Source organism: Panthera tigris, chromosome C1 (genome assembly GCF_018350195.1).
Source record: "Panthera tigris isolate Pti1 chromosome C1, P.tigris_Pti1_mat1.1, whole genome shotgun sequence".
Lineage (NCBI taxonomy): Eukaryota > Metazoa > Chordata > Mammalia > Carnivora > Felidae > Panthera > Panthera tigris.
Genome location: NC_056667.1, coordinates 555,433 through 582,681, shown reverse-complemented (window position 1 = coordinate 582,681; position 27,249 = coordinate 555,433). Strand labels below are relative to the sequence as shown.

Genomic DNA, 27,249 nt, shown 5'->3' with positions numbered 1-27,249 from the left:
CCGCCTTGGCGTCATGACTTCCGGGCGCCGCGGCCGCCATCTTGCTCGCGCGGAAGCTCCGCGGCTGGGTGGGAGTCCCGGAGCCGGCGCGTCGCGGTCGGTGCGGCCGCCGCTATGCCGTCGTCGCCGCTGCGGGTGGCGGTGGTGTGCTCGAGCAACCAGAACCGGAGCATGGAGGCGCACAACATCCTCAGGTAGTTAGGGCCTCCGCCCTGGCCTAGCGCGCCCTGTCCGATGCCGGCCGACAGGCTGTTTCTCCGGCCTCGCGCGCCCTGCGCTGCCTGTGCTGGGCGGCGGCGGTCCCGGCCCCGGTTCCCGGCCGGTGCTGGGCGGCGGCCCCAATCCCCGGTCCCGCAGGCCCGACGCCGGCGGCCGGGCAGGCGGTGCGCGGCGGCCGCCGAAGGACGCCGGGTGGGCCGCGCCGGGCTCGTTGGCTTCGGGGCCGAGCGCAGCGAGGAGTCGACGAGGCTCGTTGGTCCGCGCGGTACCCCCACAGGTTTCCTAGCGTCGCGGGAGAATTCAGGTTCTGAGCCCAGAGGTTCCCGTTCGCGCAAACCTCCAAGCTCCCGGTAAACCCAGATGCTTGATGCTGTTGCATCCACTTTGCACGTATGTTTGTGCATCTGAAAATAGCCGATCTTCTGTAAGATTTTCATCGGTGGGGCGGTAAGTGCCAAGTCCAGGTGAGGGTCTAGGAGATGGTAGTGTCCTGACGACCTTCTCCAGGGGGTGTCGTCATTTATCAGATCTGGAAAACGTACACAACGTAATCTCAGGATAAAGGAAGGCTTAAGGAAAAAAAAAAAAAAACAAAAAAAACGCCTATTTTGTTAATTTTATGTATTTGTATTTTTGCCCCGACTGCATTTTCGAGTCTTATGCCAAAAAATGCCCCTCTCCCCAAAGCCTCCAGTCAGTAATTTCTGCACTCCACGTGAATTCGCTTTTTGTGCGCTTGTAATCGACGTGTCAGCACTCTCTTTTGTGATCGTGGCGTTGTATGTATTTAATAAAAGTTTATTCCCGCTTGGTAATTTTTTTCGTTCAAAATCACTTGTTAAAACGTGAACTTGATCTCTCACATTACAGTTAAAGTTTGGTATACACGTCAACTTTGGTAGTAAAGCAAAGTCGAAACCGCCTTTTCTCCCGGAAGTTTCCACAAGGGATAACAACAGTGCCTGCTCGTAGTTCTCACAGTGCAACTTTAACTCTCCCCAGTAACTTGGAAAACTTAGAATATCCTGCACCTTCTCCCGTTTCTTAACGAAGGTAGGAGTGTCAGCTGTCCAGGATCTGCTATTTAGAAGTTTAATTTTTTCTAATCTATGCCACACAGCCCACAGTATTCGCTTAATGTTTTTTGTTAGAGCATGGGATGCTTTGAACCTAACAATTCATTGTGAAGGTGGTTTTTAAACTACAACCTTTAAAACTGCGAACTTGTTTTAAAACCAGGAATGTGCTAGAATTAAGTTCAGAGTCATTAAATGTTTGGTGAGTTTGAGCAAAAGAATGTAAGGTTAACATTCCTGGAAGATTCCTCAAGGAAAATAAAATTTAATGTCCTGAGTTCTAAGAACGCATTATTTGGAGACCACCTCATCCTGCTGGTTCTGGGCGGTGATCTGCATAACAAAGTTGAGATGAAATGTAACAAAAGGAAAATGTTTTTTTAGTTACCTAAAGCAACTTTGTTCATGAAACCAGTTCCAAAAGTCTTGCCTGTCTGATAACTTCCCTGAGACGGTCATCACAAGACGACGCGCCCTTGTTTAGTTCAAAGCGGCGGTAGCGGCTCAGCACTGCGTCTCCTGTTTCCCCTGGAAATCGGGGTGCAGAAGAGCCCCTCCGAATAATCACCAAGAAGGAATTCTTATGTGTGTTTTTACCTGTTTTACTGTTAAAATTTTACTCAAAAAGAGATTCAGAATGAGGATACAAGGAGGTAAGTTTAGGTAACCGGTGTTATTGATGTGAATGTGACATTAATTTAGACATGAATCTTTAGGGTCTAAAATACTTACATTTGGGGAATGTATTTCTTTGTTAGAAAGTAGTGTTTGTGCAAACAAAGTTCTCATTGTAAAAGATACAGAGAAGATGGAGACGATGGCGATGACTCAAAGGACCCTTTCCGTGTACCACCTTCTGGAAGTTTCTGTGTGCACAGACGCCTAAGAGATTAAAATGTTGTTTGGTAATTTCACATAATGTTTGATTTCGGTTCTTGTTTTGATGTACTGAATTTGAATACCTGTATCCACATTGAGTCATGGCAGTGGTTACAAAATCAGGACACAGTAATCCAGAGGAATTCTGTGCAGCAATTAATTTTGTAGCCAGTTCCTCATTAGGAGACACTGGGGCTGTTTTCTGTCTTTCAGTCTTAAAACGTCAACATCCTTGTGCCGTATGAATATCTTTGCACAGTTTTCTGATTTCCTTGGCATGAAATCCTAGGGATAGAATTGCTAAGTCAAAAGATAGGCATATTGTACGTTTTCATATATTTTGCCAGACTGTCTCCCAGAAAAGTACCTGTTAGAGAATTCCCAGTTTCTCAATTTGGGTATTTCATTTTTTCATGCTGCTGGGGCAAAAGAGGATCTCCCCCTTCCTTTGGTTTTAAAATTGCTATTGAGATGAACCAGCTTTTCATGCCATTTTCACTTTTGACAATTATTTGTGGTTTTCTGTTTAGATTATTTACAGGTTTTAAAAGCATCTTTAAGAAATTGATGTGGTGGTTTTGTTACCGCCTTAGAGCTTATGAACGTCAGGGCCTATAAAGGGGGCATTTGTGAAAGCCTAGGAAAATGGCGTGATAAGTGAGAAAGGAAAGCTGCAGCTCAGTTACAACCACCTGAGACGGCATAGTATCAAAAGGAATGCAGTGAGTTGAACCTGCACAGTAGGTAGTTTTATTAGTGAAACCCTATTTTATTTTATTCTTTATTTTTGCCCTATTGAAAATCAGTTTTGACTATTTTTGACAGGTCAAATATTAGTGGTAATAAATGTTGGCATTTTTAGTCACAGTGTTCCCTGGGGTGATGATTTTTGATCCTTTGAGACTAACTCGTTTCAGATACCAGTCCTGGGAGCGCTTTAGGTTTTTAGGAGTGTTTCCACAGAGGCTTCTGTTCTTTGTGCCCTGTGGACTGAGATTGCCCTTTGGGGTCAATTAATTTATTTTTTGTTCCCAGCTGTCTCCTAGATGTCGGTGGCCATGTTGATTTTTTAAAATTTTCGTCTGTTTATTTTTTCAGAGAGCACGAGCGCATGTACGCGAGTGCAAGCCAGGGAGGAGCAGAGAGGGAGAGAAATGCCAAGCAGACAGCTCATTGTTGGCACAGAGCGTGACGCGGGGCTCAGACTCACAAACCATGAGATCGTGACCTAAGCCGAAACCAAGAGTCGGACACTTCACCAACTGAGCCACCCAGGCACCCTAAGGGCCATGTTGATTTTTAGGAAGCTCTCTGATGGTAGCCATTCAAGACCGATTTTAAGGACAGACTTTTATATATTGCTGAACTGAGTTCTCAATTTGCTTTTAGTGAAAGGCAGTGTGATTTGGGGAGGATGAGCAGAGAGGCTGCAGATGTGAAGGAAACCAGGTGGGGGTCAATCTCTTGAGCTCCTCTCTGCCAAGCGCTTTCTAATGCCATTTGATTTCATCCTCGTAACCATTAGGAGGTCCACACTTAATACAGGTGAGGAGATGGAACCCAGCGCAGGAAGCCCTGGCTCACGAGTGACAGCAGGGATTTGGACACGAGGGCCTCTGGGTATAAACCGAGACTCTAGATGGGAAAATCATGGGCTGAAGAGGGGTGTCCCGGCTGAGGGGAGGACAATGGAATTGGCTGAGGTCCTGTGGTTTTCTGATTTGGGGTGAGGCAGCCAAGTCTCAGTGTCATGACTGGATCCTGTGGGCCTCCGGCCACCCTGGGACAGGGGCAATTAGACATCCTCTCCCAGATGGGACCGAGTCTCAGGCTGCCTGTGTTTATACCATAACAGCACACCCAGTTGTGCTAAATCCTCATTTCCAGTAGTCTCTTGTCCTTTACCAGGGAGGGATAGTCAGCTATGCAGCCTCTCTGGCTGTATCTTTTGATATTTTGGTTCTGAGCACACTTGGAATGGAAACCATTTGGGAGGGTGAAAGGATTTGAAATCACATCTTTATGGCAGAGGATGGGGCGCCTGGTGGCTCAGTTGGTTAAGTCTGACTCTGGATTTCAGCTCAGGTCGTGATCTCATGGTTCGTGGGATTGAGCCCTGTGTGGGGCTCTGCGTGGAACCTGCTTGGGATTCTCTCCCCACACCAGCCCCCCACCTACTTACGTGCACATGTTCTCTCTCAAAATAAATAAATGAACTTAAAGAGGGAGGTGCCTCCAGGGGAACACATGTGCCTTCATAGATTTTAAGGGACTGCGTTGTTTTTTGTCTTCAGGAGGCAGAACTGAAGTGAGGGTGATGGAGGAACGTAGATTTTTGTTTGAATACAAACATGGGTTCAGAACAGGGTAGACCAAGCCTGGTAACCACTCTCAGAGCCAAAATATTCTTCCCTGCATAAAGGATCATCTTCAATCTTTTATAGATGAAAACAGGAGGAGCCCAGAGCGGGGAATAGTTCAGCAGGCTCCCATCTATGAGGAACACATTCTTGTTTAGGGCCAGTTAGTGTTGGAGCAGGAAAGCAGCACATCGGTGGTCAGTTGTCGCTGGACCGTCTGAAGTACCAGGTCTCGAGGGTCAGCTCTGCTGGCACCGCGAGGCGTGGGTGGGCAGGGACAGGAGAGGCTGACAGGAACCAGCAGAGCAAGGTGGCCTGCCAGAAGCCGGGGTTGAGGAAAAGCAGCTGTGGAGGGAGGAACACCCGAGAAGGGGTGCTGATGCGGGGGCTAAACGTGATGGCTCACTCGTCGCAGGCCTGGCACGGTGATCTCACGCTTAGCCGTTCAGTTTTGTCGTCGACCTTGGGGGACGGTGAGAGTAAGGTGTAAACCCTAGAAAATATGTTTTCAGCCAACATTTAGCAGACGATGACGAATCTTCCTGGAGTGTTAACGTTCCAGAAGAGCTCATCTTGCAGTCTTCGCGCTGTGACACTGCAGGCAGGCATTCAGGTGCGATGCTTGTGAGCAGTTGATTTGTGTTCTGTACATATGAGGTCATCACATACTAGACGTCGGGCCGGTGAGCAGTGAGTGATGTGCCTGCGTGAAGGTGACCTGGGCCCGTGCGTGCCTCGCGCCCTACTTAGACACAGGGTGTGCCTTCAGAAGGTTGGCGGTGGGTCTAGGGTTCCAGTCGTAGCCACAGTAATGCTTGAAATTAGATTAATAACCATACTGTAGAAAACTTGGATGTTAGCTTATGATCCTTTTTGGTATTCATTTTAACATCATTATTTTACCTTTAGTCATGGGATGATAATTGAAACAATTCGTTTCCCAAAATTTAACATTTTCTTTGATAGGTTCTTTGTGATAGGTTTTTTGATACTTGGGAAGACATTTGATAAAGGGTAGTTTAACATACAAAATAGTTGGTCCTTGAGACGGAGCTTCTTGGTTGTCAGGAATGTTTTTACAGCGTTCAGTTCTCTTATGCAAGGTCATTGTCACACCGCAGTGTTGTCACTTGCATCAGCCGAGAGGAAAGGGAGCTTCTGTTGCCGGTTAGTCTTTTTGCCACTTGGGAACATCCTGTTGGGGGAAGACCAAGCCGCATTTCATCTTGTTTCAAAATACGCTGGATTGCCATTTCAGAAAGTCGGGGAGGGTGTGGAGGATGGGCCCCAGGCTGTTCCCGGTGGGGGCTGGCTTCCTCCATTCAGAGTCCCACCTGGCCCTTTGGGGGTCCTGCAGTCACCCCCTCGGAAGCCTAGGGTATCTACTTTCACGGCTGTGGACAGACAAAAGTGGAAAATGTTCCATTTGGACACCTGATGCAAACCTCGAACCCCCCTGTGATGGAAGATGGGTAGAAGAGATAGGTGGGCCTGCCAGGTGGCGGCCCCAGCAGGATGGGGGACGGGAGTCCCTGCACCGAGGGGTCTCTGGTTGGAACCTCCTGGGAACTCAGTGGGCAGCTTTCAGGTGGCCTGCCTGGAGCACCCTGGGGTCCGGTCCAGGGTCTCTGCATCACGGGCTAGGATGTGAAGATCTTTGAGGTGCCCTGTCTTCCCGCTCCCCCCGCTCCCCTCTGCTCCTGCCCCACAGCTTTCTCCACTGCTGTCCTCTCGCTGGCCTGTCTGTGGTGTGCACTGACTGTTTCACCTGCTTTGTCGTCCCTCCGCCCGCCTCCTGACCGTCTGAGAAGAGAGATTTGGGTCTGTTTTCATCACTGCTGTATCCCCAGTGCACAGTAAGCTCCAGGAAACATTGTTGCATCAAAATGGAATGATAAACCTGCCATTGGAAGTGGTGGTGGTTTTTCATCTTTTGAAACTTGAGTTGTGCCCTCGGGGGTCTTGTTTCTGTGGCTGATGTGGTTTCATCGCACACCTCCGTCCTTTCCCTTGCCGGCTAGAGATGCGGTGCCTGGGCCAGCAGATGCTGGGGATGTGAGCGGCCCAGCGCCCCCGGACACTGGTGAGGGGTCGGTGGAGCTGGCTTACCCGCATCCCGGATACTTGTGACGCTCCCGGGAGCCTGCCTTTCCGGGAGCCACAGGGTAAACTCACAGGAGACTTGAGGCTTGGCATGGGTTCGCACACCGACAAGGGGGGTTATGCCACTGGCCAGGGTTGGTCTCAGGAATCCCTCCCTCTTTCCTTCAGTGATGTGCATTTTCCACGTCGCATCAGGCTCTAAGCCGCTGGGGCATCCTGAGGACACTTCGGGGGAAGTGGCTCCGTGCTGAAACAGCAGGCTGCTTGTTGCGGGCAGTTCCTGGCAGATTCGGGCTCACCGCTGTGTGTCCTCCAGGGCTCTGTGGCCACGACCTGCTCGCTCAGGACCCTCTTCAGGGGAATGGGACCCGCACGGAAGCAGGTGACCATGGACCTTCCTTGCTCGGAGATCAGCAGGTGGCTGGCGCCTGGGTAGCAGCTTGTCTCTGTCGGCTGTTGAGGTGACCTTCATCATGGGCGTGTCGGTGATCTGGCAGGAAGTACTTGATCCTACGTGATCTGAACTAGCTAGGAGTCGGGTTCGGATTTGGGGTGAAGACGGTCTGCGTGTACCTCCTCAGGGCACACGAGTAGAGGTGTCTGTGTGTCCGTGCCGGTCACTCTCTGGTCACAGCACAGGGTGTGTTGTGGTTAAGTGTCGGAAATGTTGGTTGTCTTTAGGGTTTTAACGGTTCGGGTACGTGCGGGCCTTGGTTTGCTGATCATCGTGTTCTGTGTCGTGGGTGATGTCCTGAGGGCCTGCTTGCACAGCTCGGACTGGACTTCTAGGGACGCAGGCAGGTGACTCCACCCTTGCCAAACTCCCAGGACTCGGGTGAGGTGAGAGACAGTGTGAGTGGCGGAGGGGCAGAGAGAGAGGGAGACACAGAATGTGAAGCAGGCTCCAGGCTGTCAGCACAGAGCCTGATGCGGGGCTTGAACTCATGATCTTGAGATCGTGACCTGAGCTGAAGTCAGACACTTAACCGACAGAGCCACCCAGGCCACCCCTGTTCCAACTTGATGCCCCGAGTAGGTACCGGCTGTTGAGGCTTCTCTTCCCTTGGGGACACAGCCCCTCCCAGGCCCCTGTGCCACCACAGTTGGGCATGTTTCCACTCTTTGATTTTCCTGTGAACAATTGCACCAGATTTTGTGTGGGTGGCACCCTTCGCCCTTTTCACAGCGGCAGTCGTGTCCCGCTGCGTGGAGGGACACGGGCTGGTTCTCGTCAGGGTTGCGGGGAGTGTCCTGCGGGCCGTTAGCGGATGTGTGCCCGTAGCCCGCAGGACGGACTTCCAGAGGGAAGTGTGTACGTTGGAGAGGGTGGGCGGTTTGTGCTTGACGGATGTCGGTGCCCTGTCCAGAGGCTCACAAGTCCTTGCAGCAGCGCCGTCTGAGGTTTTTCTCCCTTGTAAAACTGCTGTTCGTTCGCCGTCCGTCGGGTACTGCAGGTGCCAGGGGCACGGCGGCAAGCAAGAGGGACCACGTCCTCACTGCGTGGCGCTGACGTGGCAGTGGGAGAGCGCTAACCCCTGAGCAGACTCCCCGTCCTTCGTCTGATGCGTCTGTCTTGTGACGAGTGAGATGAAGCCGTTTCCTTCCTGTAACTTTCATGCCTGTGCCCTGCTCCTCTGGGTTATCTGTCTCCTCCTCCACATCAGGGCATGCTCAGCCGCGGCCCTGTTGACATTCTGGCCTGGAGGACTGTCCTGTTCCCTGTCGGAGGCTTAGCGGCCTCCCTGCTACCTAGATACCGGTAGCACCTCCCAGTTGTAAACGAACAAAAATATCTCCAGACATAGTCGAATAGCCCAACTTCTAGAAAAGCCCGAGACCCTTCTTGCCAGGCGGGGCTTGCGCGAAGGATGTGGGAAACACACGTGCTCTCCCGAGGCCTGCAGCTGGGGAAGTCCCTTCAGATGCAGAAGGTAATGGTTTACAGATAGACAGCTATGATGAGAAGTCCCATTTATTGAGACGCTTTTAACACTTAAACTTTTTACTTTTACTCACCGTGAGTTTGGAAGCTTTCAAGTTCTATGCCGACTGACTTTTACACGTGACCGCCACAGACCCGAGAGTGGTTATCGGTGGTGACAGAGCGTCGTGGGCCCTCATACCTCTGATGTTTATTGTGAGAGGACCTCTGTCCCCGTGTGGGTTGTCACAGGGGCTGCGCTTCGCGTACATCCCCCGGTTGGTTAGGAGACACGCTCGTCCCTTTCCTTATCTTTGATCCAGGTTACAAGAGTCTCCACCACTCGGGGACTATCTGTTCTCGGCCCTCACAGCCGACACGGTGCTGCCGGCCGCCCCTGGGCTCTCGGTTCTGGTTTCCCGGCAAGCCCCACACCACAAGATGCTGGGGACGGGACGCGTGGCACTCCCCGTGGTAGAGTGTGCTGTTAAGTCCATGGGCGCCTCTCAGGAGTCAGGAGATAGAGGTCCTGTGAACCTGAGCCCTCTACAGAGGTCAGGGTAGTGGTCAGGCATCAGGAATGTTCCAGAAGAAATCTTCTCTGACCCTGCGTGTCTGGCAGGCCCCTGAGGGTCAGAAAGTTTCTAGGGGGACGTGGTATACAGCTGTGGTGCTCAGACGCCACCTTGTAACTGGGTTGAGACCCTCCGTCTTCCGTCCGGGTGGGTTTCGTCCAGATTCGCGCAGTATGCTGCAGGATTGCTGGCGGTTTGTGCATACGACGCCAGAAGTTACAGATGTAAAAGCGTGTTCTGTAGCATCGGCAGTCACTCTGTTTCCCGTGTCATATCCCTTAGTTTGAGAGGTTTGTGTCTTAATCCGACTGTGATTCTCTCTCCTTCCGTGTCTTTCAGCAAACGGGGATTCAGTGTCCGGTCCTTTGGAACAGGAACCCACGTGAAGCTCCCAGGACCAGCACCGGACAAGCCGAATGTTTATGATTTCAAAACTACATACGACCAGATGTACAATGATCTCCTTAGGAAGGACAAAGAACTGTATCCCAGTGGGCCGCCCCTTTACACGCCCCACGTGCTGGTCTCTGGCAGGTGTAATCGGTGACGTGTACGTCACTCCGACCTCCGGTTTAGGGGCGTCGTGAGGTGGGCACGTAGTGGCCGCCTCCGTGGGGTGCGTGGAGTCTCCCCCCGCGCGGTGCAGAAGCGGACACGTAGGGTGTGCGGACGGAAGCGTGGAGCGCACCTTGACAGAGTCGAGGGAAGTTCCGATTTAACGTTAAGCAGAACAGCTTAGATGAGGAAAGCGGAAACCACAGGGTTAAGTTGCTTTTCTCACTGCAGGGCTGCCCACTGCTGTCCTCTGCAGGTAGGTAGGCGTGTGCGTGGGTGTGCGTGCGCGCGCGCACGTGTGAGCGCGGCGTGCACCGATGCGTCTGTAGACAGGCCGCTTCACACATCTCTGCCACGTTTCCACGGGGTCAGGTTAGTAGGAGGGCCAGGTTTGCTACCGAGGGAAGCACGTCAGAAGCAAATAACCGGAGAGAACTTTATTTCATTCCAGGAAGAGGCAGAACAGACAGGGTCTGCTACTTAAGACTCATGTGAAAGAAAAGGTATTTTTTAAATCGGTTTTATGAACGTGACCTCCGGCTGTGCAGTGGTTAAGATCATTGTTGCCTGGCTTTCGTCCAGGGCGCTTCATGATCACCCTGCGCTGCTTTAAAACTTCGGGGCCTGCCTCGTTACGGTGAGTGATTTACAGTTTTCAGGATGGAGCCCAGACATGTCCCAAGTGCAAGGAATATAAACACCAGACGGAGAACTTGGTCCTCGTGTTGGTGCTCTTACGGTTTTTAATAAACTATAAATGTTTTTTGTAAATCTGTAGATTAATTAGTTAGCTGGAGTGTGGCTCCACATGTCATTCTAGCAAAGTGTAAAACTGGACCCTGACGGTTATTCCGTCTGCCCCCTGTGCTCTCCTTCCTCACCTACAATGAGAACGTTCTCGGAGGGCACTGAGGCCACGGTGCCATAGCCTGGCACGTGGGGCTGGCTGTGAGTCGCTGTGGATGGTGGTCACCTGTGACGCACCGCTCCCAGGAGTCCAGGACACGTGGTGCGGTGGACCCGGCGTCTTCCTGGGAAGTCCTGCGTGCCCCTTTCTCAGAAGCCCAGAGCCGGCTCTGGGAAGAGACCCCGAGGATTTCCAGTGAGCCGTGCCCCGGTCCCTGCATCGCAGTGACGTGCTCTGCTTGTGTCCTTGGGCCAAGAAAGAAGGCTGGGCTCTGGCTCACCGAGAGCAGCATCTCAGGAAGGCTTTCTCCCTGAACTTCTCCCTTGCGTGGAGAGCTGGTCTTAAGTCTTGCAGAGAAGTGTTGACCACAGCCCCTTTACCCTGGAAAAACCTTTGACCTTAAGTCCAGGCTTTTGTAGCTTGTTATAAACTCTCCATGTGTCGTGAGGCTTATCTTGAGACTCTGTTTTTGAAGATTATTCTTCAGCTGGCACCATTCATCTTTAAAACTCTTATGTTCAGGAGGGAAATGAAATCAGAGAATATTTATTTGTTCGTACTCCCTTAATCATTACAAATTAGGCCTTCTGACCGTGGAGTTGACCATGATCCTCCTGTTTCTAGGAACAGGCAGCACGTAACCACATTTTAAAAAGACCAGGATGAGAGGGTTTGGAGTAGGAGGGTTGATGTGATGTCCTGGCAGTTCTGAATGAAAGAGCAGAGACCAGCTGCTCAGAATTCAGGATCTCCTTTGTAGGCTGACTTTGTACAGAGGCACAGTCTCTCCACAAAGCATCCAGTCCAGGAGACGGCCACACGTGTGTGCCTTTGCTGCATCGTGGGGAGGGTGTGGCTGGGAGGGACGTGGCTGTTCCAACTGTCACTGCACTCTTTGCCTCCTGAGACCCTGCGTGGGAAGGTCATCTTCACAGACCTCCCCTTTTGATTGCCCCTCGTGAGGCTCTGGGAGGGACACCTTTGTCGATTTATTAGTCACTTCTCTTGGGTGGGATCTCTGTCCTTTAGGAAGGGGGTTGTAGTTGGTTAGCTCGCCCAAGTACAGCCCTTGGCCAGTAAAGGAGGGACACGTGATCCAGGGGTTCCCCGTGGACACTGGCAAGACTCAGGACAGGGGCGTCAGTCTTCGTGCATGAAGGGAACAGGGAAGGAGGCGATGGCGGAGGGTCAGCTGTGTGTTGGGGTTAGACACCGGGCTTGGGAGGTGCCCTGATAACACGGGAGGGGATACTTGGCCGGTAATGGGGCACTTCCAGCTGCAGGGGGCCTGCCGCTTTGGTTGCTTCCCCCATTGGCTTTTGTGCGCAGAGAAGAGCTAAAAAGCCAGATCTGTAGCCTAGACTGCCAGGGCTCTTTCGGAAGTGACGTTTAGAACCTGCTGTGGAGAGCTGGAAGGTATTTTAGGATGTAACCCACAGATAAAACACCACATTCAGTACATGCTCGAATTTTCAAGAGAGAGAATGACTGGACAGGAGAAAAACGGCACATGGTGAGCAGAGCTGGGAGGTGAGGCCGAGTGGCCCAGTGGCATGGGTCGGGCGCCCTATGGGTGTGCGTGCACAGCGCTCCTGAGGCAGAGTCAGGACGCAGTGCTGAGCGCGGGGCTCTCGCTGAGTTTTGGCCGGCAGGCCTGCTAGTGTGAAAGCACTTTATAGGTAGGTGGTTTTCTCTGAGCAGGGTGGGCCTCGAGGGGTTGGGGGCCTCTTGCCTGTGGCTCCCGGTGATGCTTGAGCGGCCAAGCCCTGGTCTGCTGTCCCTGTCGGACCTGCCGTGGGAGGTGCAGCAGGGCAGGGGCGTGAGGTGGGATACAGACCTTGTTCGGCTAACCCTAAACTAGTCCATAAAGCTGGACTGGTCTGGTCCCCAGTTTCCTGTGGGAATTATCTACCAATAGTACTGGGAGTCAAGTCAAAAACAGAAGAGTTTTGTGGTCAGAGAATCCATGCAGCACACGAAGCTCACGGTCTTGTGGACCTTCGTGTACTTCATGGGGCCGTGCAACCATCACCGCGGTAATCGTGTACCGTTTTCACCCCCACCCCCCCCCCCCCACAGCGTCCCCCGCCCCTGTCACCCACCGGCTACCTTCTGTCCAGACGCTTCATCCAAGTGGAGTCCTGGGCCTTGTGCCCTTTTGTAACGGGCTCCGCCCCTCAGCATGTCCTCGAGGCTCATGGAGCGTGTATCCAACTGTCCATTTTTAGACATGATTTTTTTTTTTCCCCTCTTTTAACCTTAAGTTTTGTCTTCCTTTGCCCTGGAGTTATTTTGAATATGGAGCAGCTTTAAAGTTAGTGTTTCGCCCTGTGGGCTTGAGCACGGCTCCAGGGCTGGAGTGGGGCAGGCTTGGAGGCTCGGCTCGCACTTGCCCCCACGGCATTTCCTTTGGGGGGGGGGGGTTTGCGGTGAAGAGCCCTGGGCCTGCCTGGAGCACCTTTCCTGAACCGGAAGTAACTTCTGCGACAATAGCGGATCACTGGACCCGGTGGGGGGGGAGGGCTGCGGTGTCCTCCTCGGGCCTGAGAGTTTCGTGCGTTCAAATTAGTGCCTGTTTAAAACCTTTGAGTAGCTACATGCTTTGTGAACTACAAAATCACTTCCAATCACTTGTCTTTAAAAGCAAGTCAGTGTGTGGCTCTAAATATCCTCAATGACGTTTTTAACTGGAGACCAGTTGCCCCCTAAACATGGGTTTGAAATGCAAATAGAGCTCTCACTCCCTGGATCCTGGATCCTGGATCCTCCATATTCTCATTTTTCTCCATCTGTTGTAATTACCTTCTGGGGTTAGCTTTTTTTTAACCATTTGTTCCTTTTCATCCTCATTTGCACTGTCTTTTAGGCCTTGGGTTAATTCACGTGTACAGTTGACCCCAAACAGCATGAGTTGAAATTGCCCAGGTCCACTGGTGCGCAGATTTTTCTCGATAAATACAGTACGGTGCTGTAAGTGTATTTTCTCTGCCTTGTGATTTTCTTAAATTTTTCTCTAGCTCCTTTGTTCTAAGAATACAGTATATGATACATACAAAATATGTGTTGATTGACTGTGTTCCCAGTAAGGCTTCTGGTCAGAAGCGGACTGTTAGTAGTTAAGTTCTTGGAGGGTCCCGAGTTATACCTGAATATTTGCCTGCAGGGAGCACCCCTCACCGCCCCCCCCCCCCATGTGGTTCCAGAGGCCACTGTATACCCCGTTCTTTACTGTGTACTTGTCTTGGGGTAAAAGGTGAAAATAAAAATGATCTCTAAGATCGTAAATCCCCACAGCCTCCTGACCTCTGTCTCGGGTCCGAGGTCGGTGGACACGGGAGCTCAAGAGGGGGTCTGTCCTCCCTGAGGCCCTGTTGCCGTGCGACAGGGCCTCTACCCTTTTCCAGAAGCTTGTGGTCTGGGTCTCCTCGGGCTCCTGTGTCCAGCTCAGCTGAGCCCGGTGGGGAGGAGGGGGGGTGCCCGCCTGCCGGTCCCGTCGCGGGAACGGTTCCCGCAGCTCCAGCCAGAGCGTTCTCGTGCCTGCCCCGGGCCCGGCTCCACTGTCGGGTGAGCGCGCTCACCTGGCTGGTGGTCCCTGGCTGCCCCCTGGCTCGCTGCGCTCGAGGCGCGCCGAGGCTCTCTTCGCTTCTGCTGCGTTGCACCTTGTCTCATTTCATGCTGGTTGGCAGCTTTTTAAAGTAGTTTTTAAGTAGTTTTTGAAAACAGTGTTTGTTTAACAAACGTCTGCTTCTTAAGCCAAACACTGATTTCTAGAGAAACTCTGATCTAGCGTTGCTGGTATCTAAGCTTTCAGGTCTTAGCAAAGCACTCGTGCTTGAAGTTTACAGATGAGGAGCCGGAACAGCCACCACCGTGTCGGAGAGTGTGTGCCACCTCCGCTGGGGTAGCTGCCAGGGGTCGCTTGCGTGTCTGGGTGTGACAGAGCCAACACTGACCTCGCCCGCTGCTTCCAGAGCTCACCCGGGGCTGGGGGCAGGCCTGGTCTCCCCAGCCTGCGGGAGGTGATTTGCTGATGCCGGGCGTATACACTCAAGGGTGGTCAGAGGACATTGTAGACTGGCCCGAACTGGCCGCCGAGCCTCGTGTTGGGGCAGCAGTTAGGTTGGATGCTGGTGGCTCGGGAGCTGACTTTGACATTTCCTCCGGGGGTTCCCAGGTTCTCATTTGTGCAGCCTGTATGCTCTGGAAAAACCGCTCTGATTTCCGAGTTGAATTTCTTCATATGAAAGAAGTCCCAACTCAAAAGCTTTTGATGTGGTGGTTCTGAGTATGGTCCCAGGGTCCCAGTGCTCCCTACGGCCCTTCCCGAAGACCCCATGCTTAAAGCTTACCTTTCTCCCTCTCCCCGAAGTGTGGAGAGGGCTCTGGCAGAGGCTCCCCTGCCCACCGTTCTCAGTCCTCCCTCTGACGGCTGACAGGCTGTTTGAATGCTTTTGAAGACGCCCCAAACCTGCCCTTTCCCCCAAAGCACTGGGCGCACCCTCTCCGGCTGGCTTTTCTTCCTCACAGGATGGGGAGGAAGGGGGACAGTCAGAACCGCCAGGTGCGGTAGGTCACTGTGAGGCCCGTGGGGACCAGACCCCGGGGGCCCAGGGAGGCCGCCGTGTCCCACTCCAGCCTGATAACCTGCTGGCTGAGGAGCAGCCACAAGAAACCCCTTGCTTCGTGCTGCTTCAGTGCTTTGCCCTGAGAACATGGGCTCGGGGTGTCTCCTGTATCCGTGTGGGTGAGGGGTGGTCTGGGTTCCCACGTGTGCTCCTCTCCTGGGGCCTTTCCTCTTAGTCCTCAGCGTGGTAGCACTTGGCGTGCTCCGTGATTCCTGCGTGTGGTTCCCTTTGGCCTTTCTCCCCTGAATCGAAACTCCGAGATGGTGTGGCCCGTGGCACGTAGCCAGTGCTGGACAGTGGGAATCCAGGTGAGCCACCACGAGCTCGGAATGGGGGGGGGGGGGCGGGGGCCGGATGGGCACACGGGAACGGGCCTCTTCCCCGGGTTGGGGAGCCTGCCCGGGCCTTGACCAGGAGGAAGTGCGGGGTCGGGGAGGGCTCCAGGGAGACAGCCAGGCTGAGCAGCAGACGGGGGTCCGGGGTCCCGGGGGTTCCTGCGGCATCAGTCTGGCTTTCCCACCAGCCTTGGGGGTGGAGTGCCCCCTGAGGGAGCCCCGAGCGCAGGCACCGGTCCAGCGGCGCCCACCTTGGTACTGACCATTAGCTGGAGCTGTGCGGCAGGGGGGCTCATGCACACGCAGGGCCTGAGGCCCCACCGGGTCTTCCAGCTGCCCAAGCTGTCGTCGGCAGATGCCCGGGCCCTCTGTCCGAGAGGGGCTCCCAGTGGGCGTGTGGCCTCTAAAACAAGGGACTTCATCAGGGTGGCTCTGAGGACACATCCCGAAGGGCAGGCAGCAGCTGCCATCGGCACCCTCGAGGAGGGCCTGCTCCCTGCCCCGGCCTCTGAGCAGGTCTGAGCGGCGTGTCCTGCCAGGATGGCCCCCTGGGTTGCAGGTCACCTGGAAGCTTTGGAATCCTGTCCGCCTTTCCCCGATGCGTCCCTGTCCCGGCCCCGCTCCGAGCATGCTGGGCATCACCATTACCCTCCAGAGTAAGATTTCCAAGTCTGGGAAAAGCATCCCCACCGGGCCTTGTTGCGTGCAGTTCTGGGCGCGTCCCAGTTGGCGGGGGACGCTCAGCGAGGCCTTTCTCTCCAGAGGCCTCTGCACAGCTTGCTTCTCTGCTGGCGGTGAACCTCGCCGTCGGCTGTCCCGTGGCCACGGCTGTTTTCCCCGCTGGCTGTTTTCTTCGAGGCCTGTGGACCCGGCTGCTCTCGATCCCCACGAGGAGCCCTGCTGGGGGCAGGTGCGCAGCTGTGCAGTGAACACTGGCCTCCCCCCTCGGCAGACGTTTCGACGCTAGAGAAGCTGAGTGCTCAACGGGGGTGGGGGCGGTTTCAGCTCGGTGACCACCGTGGGCTTTGTCTACTCATCGTGTCCTGTTCCTGCTTTGGGCTTTTTTCTTCTGGGATTCTTAAATTTTGTGATAAAACAAGGGGTTTTTTTAAGGGTTTTTTTTTGTTTGTTTGTTTTTGAGAGAGGGAGAGTGCGCATCCAGGCTCTGCACTGCCTGCGGCAAGCCCAACGCGGGGCCTGAACTCCCAAACCGTGAGCTCGTTATCTGAGCCCAAGTCGGACGCTCCACCGACTGAGCCACCCAGCCACCCTCAACTATTTTTTTCTTAGCTCACTAACTAGAGTTTCAGTGAGGAAGAGGGATCGTTTTACTTCTCCTTGTACTCATTCACAGAAGTGTCGGCCGTCGAGAGTAACAGCCCTTGCTCAGCCTGTGGGACGCTGCCTTCTGATGGCAAAGCCCCACGTGTCACGGATGTAGATGGTCAACGCAGGCGGCCCAGAGAGCAGGGTGTCTGCTGTTCGTGCTGCTGGGCTCAGCCCTCCTGTCTCCACGGCACACCTGGGATTTAGTCCAGTTTGGAACCATTTATGTAAACCAGACGTGATGATAGTCTAATTCATAATTTTAAAACTTTTTCTTAAAAAAGGTTCAAAAAGTAAGTTAACTTTCACTAAAATGCTCCATCCTAGGGCTCAGCTTTTTGCGCTGAGGTTGAAATGTGTATAAAATTAAGCAGCTGGGGGTAGGTATGTGTCTGTGCCTGGCCGGCTGGGTCGGTGGAGCATGTGACTCCATCTCGGGTCACAGGGTCCGGCCCCTCGTAGGGCTTGGAGCCTACTGTTAAAACGCACACACTCACAAAGACTGAAGATATTTTTCCCACTGTAATTTTATTTATCTGGCCAAGTTATTTAAATTTGTTTTCTGAACTTCCTCAAATTTAAGCGGATGTGGTGGTTTAACCTGTTTGGACAAGTGGTCTCGTCTCGTCCTCTCCTCTCCTCTCCTCTCCTCTCCTCTCCTCTCCCCTCCCCTCCCCTCCCCTCCCCTCCCCTCCCCTCCCCTCCCCTGTCCTGTCCTGTCCTGTCCTGTCCTGTGTATTTATTAAGAGAGAGAGAGAAGGCAAGCAGGGAGGGGCAGAGAGGGAATCCCAAGCAGGCTCTGTGCTGGCAGTGCAGAGCCTGACGTAGGGCTTGATCTGACGAACTGAGATCATGACCTGAGCTGAAACCAAGAGTTGGACGCTCAACCAACTGACCTAGGCGCCCCTGTCATCTCTTTATTATGTAAAAGCTTCCTACGAAGCGCTAAAGTTTAATCATGCTGGACAGCGTGTTATGGTGGACCTTTGTCGTCTGTTCACTTGAAGCCGACTCTAGGTGGCCAGGGGTGAGGCCCACACGTTCGCTAAAGCCGGGAGCAGCCTGGGAAGGGGGGGGGGTCAGTGACCTCACTGCCCCCACCTCCAGGTTTCTGAGGAGGTGGCGTGGCCCGCAGGATGGAAGAATTGTCATGCCAGTGCTGCGTTTTGTAAGCCCCCTTTAAAGGGGGTGTTTCCTTTGAAGAAACGAGAGGATGTAACCCTTCCCTCCGTAGTGTCTGCTGCCTCTTTGTGCAGAGCCGCCGTGGCCAGGTGTGGGGTGGCAGCTGCTCCAGAAGCCGAGTGCCAGGGTAGTTCCGACGGCATCCTTCTGCGCTGAGTAAACCAACAGGATGTGAGCCGCACCCCCCCCCCCCAAACTGGAAACTTCCCCAGTGAGTTGTGGGGAGGCCATTGGTGCCCCTGGGCTGCGGCGGCCCGTGTGTGCCGGGTGAGCTCGCCTGGCAGGTGCCAGCTGTACTCAGGGACGCTCTGACTCGTGTGCCCCGGGAGCCGGGCGTAAATGTCTTGGCTGGCACACTCAGTGTGACTACTGACGCAGGTCTCTCCACGCGCTCTGCTGGTTGAGCCCAGCAAGGGCGACCCTGCCGCGGCTGCGGGATTCTGAGCCTTGTGGGCGCCTCCGCTTTGGTGCACCTGCCGTGTGCCCTGCTGTCCCGTGTCCCCACTTAGCGCATTTGCACTGTGGGGTTGCAGGTTGGGCCTCCCGGGAGGCCTCTGGTCCCCGCACTCAGAACGTGCTACCCCAGAGGCCTGTTCTCGTTTTCTTTATCTTTCACGTAAGTAACACCTGTTCCTAAGAACAGTGCCAGTGACCTCTCCTGGTGGGTTCTTGGGAGCTGTGTTCTCTGGGGGGTGCTGTGTGTACAGCCCCCCGTTGCCACCTGTGTGTCTGCAGGACCCGGTGCTCAGTATTCTGTTTGTGGACATGGTCATTGAACATTAAGTTACCCTGAGGGCTCCCCACAGAGACAGAAGTGCTCCTGACCTGCTTCGGCTCTTGGGTTTGTGTTTTGAATGAGGCCTTAAACTAAACCCTGGAGGTTTTGTTCTAACGTTATCTAGGATCCAGGGAAACCCTGCAGCGTCTGGCCCTGGGTGTGTGAGGCTGACAGCCACGTCACTGTGGCTCCCGGGGCAGGGAGGGCACCAGCCCGTGCATTCAGCAAATGCGAGACCCCGCTGGCCACAGGCCTCAGTTGGTGCTGATTTGAAGTTGAAGGCAGAAATGCCACCACATAATCCTGAATTTGAACTGAGCTCTTGAATGCTCTCTGAGATGGGTGGGGAGGCTCATTCCCTGCCTGTTCCCTAGGTGCGTTGAGGGGAGCAGGCACCTGAGAGGCTCCAGCTGCACGGTGGGGGCGCCCGGACGCCTCTCCCCACTTCTGACAGGTCACACACTCCAAAGGAAAGTCCCTGGGGGCAGGAGGGGTGCCCAGGGGGTTCTTGAGGGCAGCAGAGAAGAGGGCTGCCGACTGGGAGTTCTAACTTCCTGGGCCAGGGAGTTGTCCCTCGTGGTGGATTTGGGGTCGGGATAGTACCCTGGGCTTCCTGGAAGCATGGCCCTGCTGACTTTAACACTGTGCTCTGTCCCCGTGCCTTTCAGGGGGTTTTCAGAAGCCCCAGCCCTCTACTGGGGCATGGCTGGCTGTCTTCCGGCTTGGGAGCATGGACCTGGGCTCAGCCAGGCGGTGGGCCTTTTCCTCACCGTCACCCACCCCCATGCTGAGCACCTGTGGTGGCCCAGACCCTGCGGTGGGGGGGGGGGGGGGGTGCGGTGCTTGGGCATTTCTGAGCTGAGCTGCCCTTGAGGGTCTTTCCCCAGAGAGGACTTGGGTCCCCACTTGAAAATTCTTGCTCCGTATCTTATGTTTGCATATAATCAACCCTAGATGCAGGGTTTAAAAAGATGAGCAGGTTCTCTAGGTGTGGCCCACGCTTGGGGAGCCTTAACTATGGAGGGTTTGGGTTTACATCCAAGGCCAGCAAGTGGAAAGACCTGAACTAAGTATGGTAGTGTTGGGGACCGGAGCAGGTGTTGACAGGGGTCTGGTCACCCATCGTCTCAGCGGGGCATCCTCTGTTAACACAGCCTGAGCCGTGGAACCAGGACCCGATCCAGCCGCCTGGGGTGTGCTCACCCCCACGGGGGCTGGAAGGGGAGCCCAGTGCACCCCTGCCTGGGTATACTGGCCCAGGCCCCGCCCCCCACCCCGCCCCAAGGTGAAGGTTCTGACTCGGCCTGGTTGCCAGCCCCTGGGATCCACGGGCACTGTGGGGCCAGCATGCCCCGCCTCTCACCAGGGTTTGTCTTGATTACATTTGGTTGGTGACATTTGTGGGGAAACGAGGCTTGGGCTGTGCTTCCCCATCCTTGGCAAGAACCTCTGTTCGGCTGGGGAGCAGGGACGCTGGTGCCTGGTGGCAGCCTGGTGAGGGTGTGGAGCGTGAGGCTCCCCTGGGAAGTCTGTGGCCTTGGTGAGCGAGCGTCAGGCCCTCGTGCTCCTGCGGCGCCTTTCCTGTGAGAGCTCTGCAGATGGCTCGTCTCCTGTCGCTTGTCTTTAGCGTAAACCTCCGCCTTCCCTCCGTCCTTCATGGAAACCTCTCTGTTTGAGCCAAGGCTCCGCAGGTGCTCCAAGGGGCACAGGCCTTGCTCTGTGGCAATCCCTGGCTCCCTCCATCCCCTCCCTCACCCTCCTCACGGGACAGCAAGTTGTGCTTCCCCTGGGGCTGTGAGGGTCTAACTCGGGGGGCCCAGGGTACACGTCCACAAAATGGCTGTGGAAGCCCTCGTCTTTGGGAAGTCACTGGAGAGAGAAAAGAGTTCGGCTAAACCTCTTTAGGTTAAACCTAGCATTGGAAAAGTTGCTTTGAATCAGAACGAGAGCCGTGTGGCTCTGCTCTCAGGGAGAGCCTAGATCCCTCAAAGGGCGGCCCCTTGAGGCAAGGCTGGCCCCAGGCCCCCGGGGCTCCCTCCGGGCTTGGTGTGGTCTCTGCAGTGTTTTGCCGTGCGCATTTCAACTTTGCAGAGAAGACGAGTTATCGTGGCTTCCCTGTTCCTTCCCTCATCGCCTTGCTCTCTTTCTGGGGACAGTCTCCCATTCTGTATCCCATGGGCTTCCCCTGAGTCTCGTTTGGCCTGCTTGCTGAGGTTTACGTAACAGCTTTGAGCACGTGCTATGGGCTGGTGCTGGCGAGGTCTAAGTCGTCTGCTAGTTGAGACCCCAGAGTGTTTGAAGACGACCCTTCCTTTTGTACTTCCTGTGATGTGACCAGAACACCAGGTCCTTCCCCGGGGGGAAGGCAGGGGGGGGCGGGGAACCTGCTGCCTTCACCTGTTGCAGGTGAGAGCGGTGAAGACAACTGCCTTCTGAAGGCCAGGAGTGAGGCGACAAGGCCGTCTGTCAGCCGGGAGTGCGCGGTGGCTCCTCGCGTCACACCACGCTGCTCGGCAGGTGGGAACCTCGCTGCGGGTCCGCATTGTGCCACAAGAGCGAGAGGGCATAACCGGCTTCATCCCCAGCAACTTGGCCTTCTGGAAAGATCTCGGGGTTCACTTGGAGGCAGAAGCTTCATTAGGAGCCTCCCCATTTATCCCAGGGCGCTTCCGGTCAGGGTGCTGGGGAGAGTGGCAGCCCGCATGCCACGTCCCATGTCCCCATCCCCCCGGGAACCCGTTCCCCAGCTGGACAAGGGAGCTCGTCCCTTCTGAGGGCGAGACTCTGGCCTGCTGCTGTCCCATCCTTGGAGATGCCTTCCTGCCTCTGGGAGTTGGCCGGCCCCTTACTAAGCTGGTGGCCGCTTCCGGGCCCCCGTCGCTGCCAGCCACAGGAGAACCGTGTGTCATGGGGGGTCTGACGGTGCTGCCTCCTTCCAGAAGCAGGGCCCTCTGCTGACCTCTGCTTTGGCCTCGCTGTGCCCAGATAAGTTTTTCGGCGGGGCCTCTCTCTGCTCCTCCACATCCTGTCTCTGTCCCTGTCCCGGGCCACTGTGACTTGGAGAAGCAGGTGGGTTTGTGGTTAGTCTTCAGAGGCTCCTGCCCAACCCGGCCTTGCATCTCTGGTGTTTGCCAGGAGACGGTCCAGAAAGGCCACCGTCACTCTTCCCTTGGACACTAATGAAGGTTAGGGTTTGATCCCCGAACGAGGCATTTTTCTCCTTACAGGAATCATTTCATCTGTTCCTCTTCTCTGTAAGTAATTGAGGCCGAAGCAAAGGAGGAACGGCTTCACGAGGCCTGAGCGCTGCAGGCCCCAATGAGGGGCCTTCCCCGAGCGCCTGGTGGCCACCTGTCCCCAGGGGCCGGGAGCCTCGAGCCTCGGCCTCGCCCGAGACAGGTGTGTGTCTGAGGACACACGGGACACGGTCGGGCGCCGTGGTCTTCACCCTGCCGGCAGGGGTGCGGGGGGGCGAGACCACGGGCCGCCCCGGTCGCCTGAGCCGCCTCTGTCCGCCCTGCACCAGCGGGTGGGCCTTCCCGAAGCCGTTTCTTTACGCTGGACTTCGGTGCCGAGCGTGTGAAGGGCCGGGTGCTGAAAGGCCTCCGAGTGGCAGCACAGCCGGCTGGGGGGGGGGGGGGGGGCAGGAGGGGCTGCGGGCCCAGCCCAGGGGCGACACGGGGGTTCGGTGGTCTGGCAGCTGACGGGTGTCTTTTCAATGTAAAACTCGACACGGGCCACTCACAGATGTTCTAGAAGCTCTTTCCATTATCCAAAGAGGTAGGAAATGTATTTTGAGTAATAGGAGATTAAATCGCCCTAACTTAAGATCTGGGGGAGCCCTAAAATGTATCACTCAGAAGTCCTCCAGCAGCTAATCTGTCTCGTAAACAGAATTAAAGATGCTTATTCCCAGCTGTCTGGAATGCCCTTTAGTGATAACCACGGACCTCATCTTTGGGGACTTTGTCCCTGTCTCTTGAGGTGGTGAACCCTATCCCTGGGGTCACTGGGTTGGGTCGGGTGTGGCCCTGTCTCGAGGGTCCCACGTGAGGTGCTTGCCCCTCCTGCGGGGCCTGGACCACCTTCTATTTTCAGTCGGCCCCCTGCTTCCCCCCACCCCCCAGCCTCCTCCATGCTTCCCTTTCTCTGGTGGGTTTCCAGACTTTTCTTTTTTTTTTTTTAAACTGCAGCAACTGAGCCAGACCTGGGACTGGCTTTGTCTTTGCTGAAGGGCTGTGCTCAGTGTGAGTGATTACAGAGTTGCCGGGGGATGAGTCAAAAAGCAGGTTGTAGACACTAGGTCTCTGCTCTCTAGAAAAGGTTGGTCTGAAGGGCGGCCGGGTGTAGGGCAAGCGCGTCCCCCGCCCGGCTTGTCTTCCGCAGGACTCCAGGGACTGGCCTGGTCCACCCTAAAACGGCCTCAGCCCCTCCGTGGCTCTGATGCACCTGCCAGGAAGGGGTCCAGCAGCTCTGCTGTTGCAGACGCCGAGGTGCTGGGCTGGGCTGTAGGCGCTCCCAGCTTTACTACAAGTCTTTAAGGTTCCTTGACTCCGGCGCTTAGCTATACGCAGAACGGCATTTTACATATGTTGGACAGAAACAAGAGAATCAAGCCCCGGCCAGAAAGGTTCCAGAACTGCAGAGACCTGTTCGATCTGATCCTCACCTGCGAAGAGAGGGTGTACGACCAGGTGGTGGAGGGTAAGGATGCAGGCTGGGCGCGCCGCACGCCTGCTGGCCGTCTGCCCGTCACGGCCTCGGGGGCGCCCCTGGCTGTGAAGCAGAGCCGGTCCCCGGACGGCCAGGCTGCCCCGCGCCCGGCTCGCGCTTCCCGGCCCGGGGCGTGGCGCGGGGTTCCTGTGGCTCCTGTGGGCAGGGGAGAGCGGTCAAGGCCGTGGTGGGGTGGATGGGGCCCTCCCTCCTCCTCGGCCCCCAGCCTGCGTGCCGAGGGTGGGGGTGGGGGCGGGAGGTGGTGGCCTTCGGGTGGCCGCGTTCGTCAGAGCAGACCCACCTGTGTGTCGGCCGACGGCATGGTGCGGGTTTTAAGTCTTTCGGGCACGTGCCGAGCATGTGCGAAGCAGAGGAACCAGGGGCCTGGTGCTCGGCGAGTGGGACCACGTGGCCAGCTCGTTGAGGATGACCGTCGCCGGGTCTCCTTGAGTCGCCCCATGTCTGGCGTGCAAGTGCTCGGGCCTGGCTTGTTACCCAGAGGCCAGAGGCAGGGAGCGCGTCGGCCCCCTCACACTCTGGTTCTGAAGCCTCTGACCGCTGTGTCTCGTCCCTGTTAGATCTGAACTCCAGAGAGCAGGAGACCTGCCAGCCGGTGCACGTGATCAACGTGGACATCCAGGATAACCACGAAGAGGCCACGCTGGGGGCGTTCCTCATCTGCGAGCTGTGCCAGTGTGTGAGTACCCTGTGCCCTCCTGTCCCCTGCTCTGGCCCAGGAGCCCAGGTCTGCCTGACCCAGGGCCCCAAGGAGCAGTCTCTGCCAGAGGGACTTGACCAGAGCCACCTTCTCCTGACACACGGGTTTTACCGGGAAAGTGGCTATCACGTGATTCGGATTCACGTTCGGGTTATTTTCAAATGTTAAAGTAGGTGCAGAGGCGCCCACAGATCTGTGGATCGACCACACGGCTCTGGCTTAAGAACTTGCCTCTGTGCCTTTCGTTGGGTTGGTGGAGGCGCGGTGCCCTGCTCCACGTCCGGCTCCCGCGGAGATGGCCGTGCGTGCCCACCAAGACCCGTCTGCCGAAACCCGGCTGACGTCGAAGGGAGCCTGGGGCCCTCAGAGGTGCCGTCAGAGCTCTGTGGACGCGGTGGGTCCTCCTCTCTTGACCCTCGGGACCTGTCAATCCTTGGCCCGCCCGAGCGGCCCTGGGCAAACCTCCCTTGAGTGGAAAACCCCAGGGACTTTTGCAGCCACCGTGCAGCTGTGCTCAGAGCAAGACCTTCCCTCTCAGATGTGACAAAAGGACTGACCCAAGCAGAAACCCATGCGCCTCGTCCTGTCCTCTGCCCACAAGCTCTGCGTTTAGGTCAGCTGGCTAGGAGTGGCCGAAATGAGGGAAACGTGTGGCTTAACCAAGAAGCCAGAGACAGGCAGGCCCGGACTGTTTTGCTGTGAGGGCCCAGGCCCTGGTGTCTTGTTCCACACAGCCAGCCTCTGTTCCCAGCATGGCCATCGTGTGAGACAAAGGGCTGAAGGGGAGCGCATGGCCCAGAAGCTGCGCGTGCGCTTTCCATTCGGGTCACCCGACGAGAGGCGAGGTACAGGGGGTCTCTTCGTGTCAGAGAGGCGCTGCTTACAGGCCGAGGCTTGGGCCGGTGAGCGGCCTCGGCCACCGTGCGGCCCGCGCCGGCCCCGGGCCACCCTTGGGCCGTCCGCCAGCAGCACCTATTTCTTCCAGGAAGGGTCTCCACCAGGGGACGTCTGGCCTTCTCTGCTAACAGCTCTGGCTCTCACAACTGGGAGGGACCATAGTGGCAGCCGGGGGGGGGGGGGGGGTGGGGGGACGCCACAGATGTCCCAACACCCTGCCGTGCACGTGACGCCACCGCTGCAGAGCACGGGCTGGCTTTGGGCAAGCGACCGAGCCTTTACGGAATGGGGACAGCGGAGGCGGCGAAGGTCCCCAGTCCGTGTACTTGGGACATCAGTGGGCAGGCCTCCTGGGGTCAGAGCCCGGCCCCTTCCCGGGTGGGCTACAGCAGGCAGAGGCCGGGGACTGCCCGAACCCTCTGTTCTCAGGCCCCCGCGGGGGTGGGTGCCAGCGAGTCTCCAGAGCACAGGTCAGCACTGGGTCGGGGCACGGGCGGCTGGGTGCCCGGCACCCCCCCCCCCCAAACTCCCAGGGCCATCGCCCACCTCCGCACCCGCTCAGGCGGCCTGTGCCTCCCCCCAGATTCAGCACACAGAGGACATGGAGAACGAGATCGACGAGCTGCTACAGGAATTCGAGGAGAAGAGCGGCCGAGCCTTCCTGCACACGGTCTGCTTCTACTGAGCCGCCCGCCCTCCTGAAGCCGACTTTCTGAGCTTCCTTTTGTTAATACTTTTCCTCCCTGATACCTGTTTTTACTTTAAGGTATTCTGCTGGCGGACAGCAGCAGTGCCCAATGAACTGTACATACAAAATGAGAAGATACACAGACACCAGATTAAACCAAATTCTTTTCTTTCCCACTTCTCCTTATGAGTGGGATGTCAATTAGGAAGTTTTCTTTCTTTAACCAAAAACGTAAACAACGGTTTATAGTACATTTTCCCCATACATTTGTGGCTCTCGTTGTGGTTCCTCCCCTGTGCCCCCCAGACTTGCTGGAATGTGCAGATAACCTGAATGAAGCCGCGCACTGTCTCACTAGCAGAGAACCTGCAATCGTCCAATAAATAGATGCTGCTGCCTTTGCTCTGTCCTCAGTTGCCCACCTGGCCTGCCGGGGGGTGGGGGTGGGGGGGACGGGGTGCTCTGGGACCTGTGGACCGCAGCCTGACTTCTGGTGGGACCCTGAGGTCCTGCTACCCACAGGGACTGCTGGAAGAATGGAGCCCTCCCTGTGGCACCTCCTGGGGCTCAGATAGTTGTCCCCAAGAAGCCTTATTTCCTCGTGATCCTCCTGACCCCCATATCTGTGGAAGTCCTCAGGTCACCATGGGGAGGTGGTAGGGGCTCCCACACCGGCAGTGCCCTTCTGGGGGCTGTGGGTGCGGCCTTGGCGCAGGGACTCTCTCCCGGACCCCCAGCATCCCCGGGCACTCTGAGCAGAGCCACAGACACTGGCCTGGGTTTTCGAGGTGCCCAGTCCCGGTGCCTGGTGCAGACTCCTCAGGGAAGATGGGCCTGAGGCTGGCCCTGCCGCCACTGTGGGCCACCCTTTTGGTCTTTGCTGGGCCATGTGGCCATGGCTTTGGAGTGACCTCCCTGGCAGCTCCCCAGCGGCCCTGCAGGGCGGGCGCTCCACCAAAGGCAGGTACTTGCTGGAGGAAGCCGGGTGCCAACCAACCTGCCTGCGGCCCCGCGACCCGGGAGGAGGGGTCTTCGGTTGAGCGCTGGGGCGGAGGGTCCGGGAGGGCGCAGGGCCCTCCCCAGGAACGACCGGTCTGGTCGGGACTGGCCAGACGGGGACGAGATCCCGCCCTGCGGTCCCCGGGGAGGGGTCCGGCCGACGGCGCGGGGCGGGGCGGGCGGCGCGGCCCCTCCCGGGAGGCGGGCGCGGAGGGCGGGCAGGCAGCGGAGGCCGGAGCGGCGCCGAGCGCGCGGAGGGAGGAGGCCGAGGGCGGAGCGGAGCGCGCGGGCGCGGCGAGCGCGGCGGCCGGGCGGCCGAGCGACCCCGGGAGCGGCCGCGTCCCCTGCCCGCCCCGCCCCGCGCCTCCTCCCCGGCGGGTGCGCGGCGGGCTG

The 27,249-nt window shown here is 56.4% G+C and overlaps 1 protein-coding gene across 1 annotated transcript; it reads left to right on the top strand.

Moving 5' to 3' along the window:
- Positions 1–26,258, top strand: SSU72 (SSU72 homolog, RNA polymerase II CTD phosphatase). Its single transcript, XM_042994789.1, has 5 exons — positions 1–194; positions 9,473–9,616; positions 23,406–23,545; positions 24,133–24,251; positions 25,753–26,258. Exons 1-5 carry the CDS (start codon positions 115–117, stop codon positions 25,852–25,854), a joined length of 585 nt encoding a protein of 194 aa, XP_042850723.1. The 5' UTR covers positions 1–114; the 3' UTR covers positions 25,855–26,258.
- The last annotated feature ends 991 nt before the right edge of the window (positions 26,259–27,249 follow it).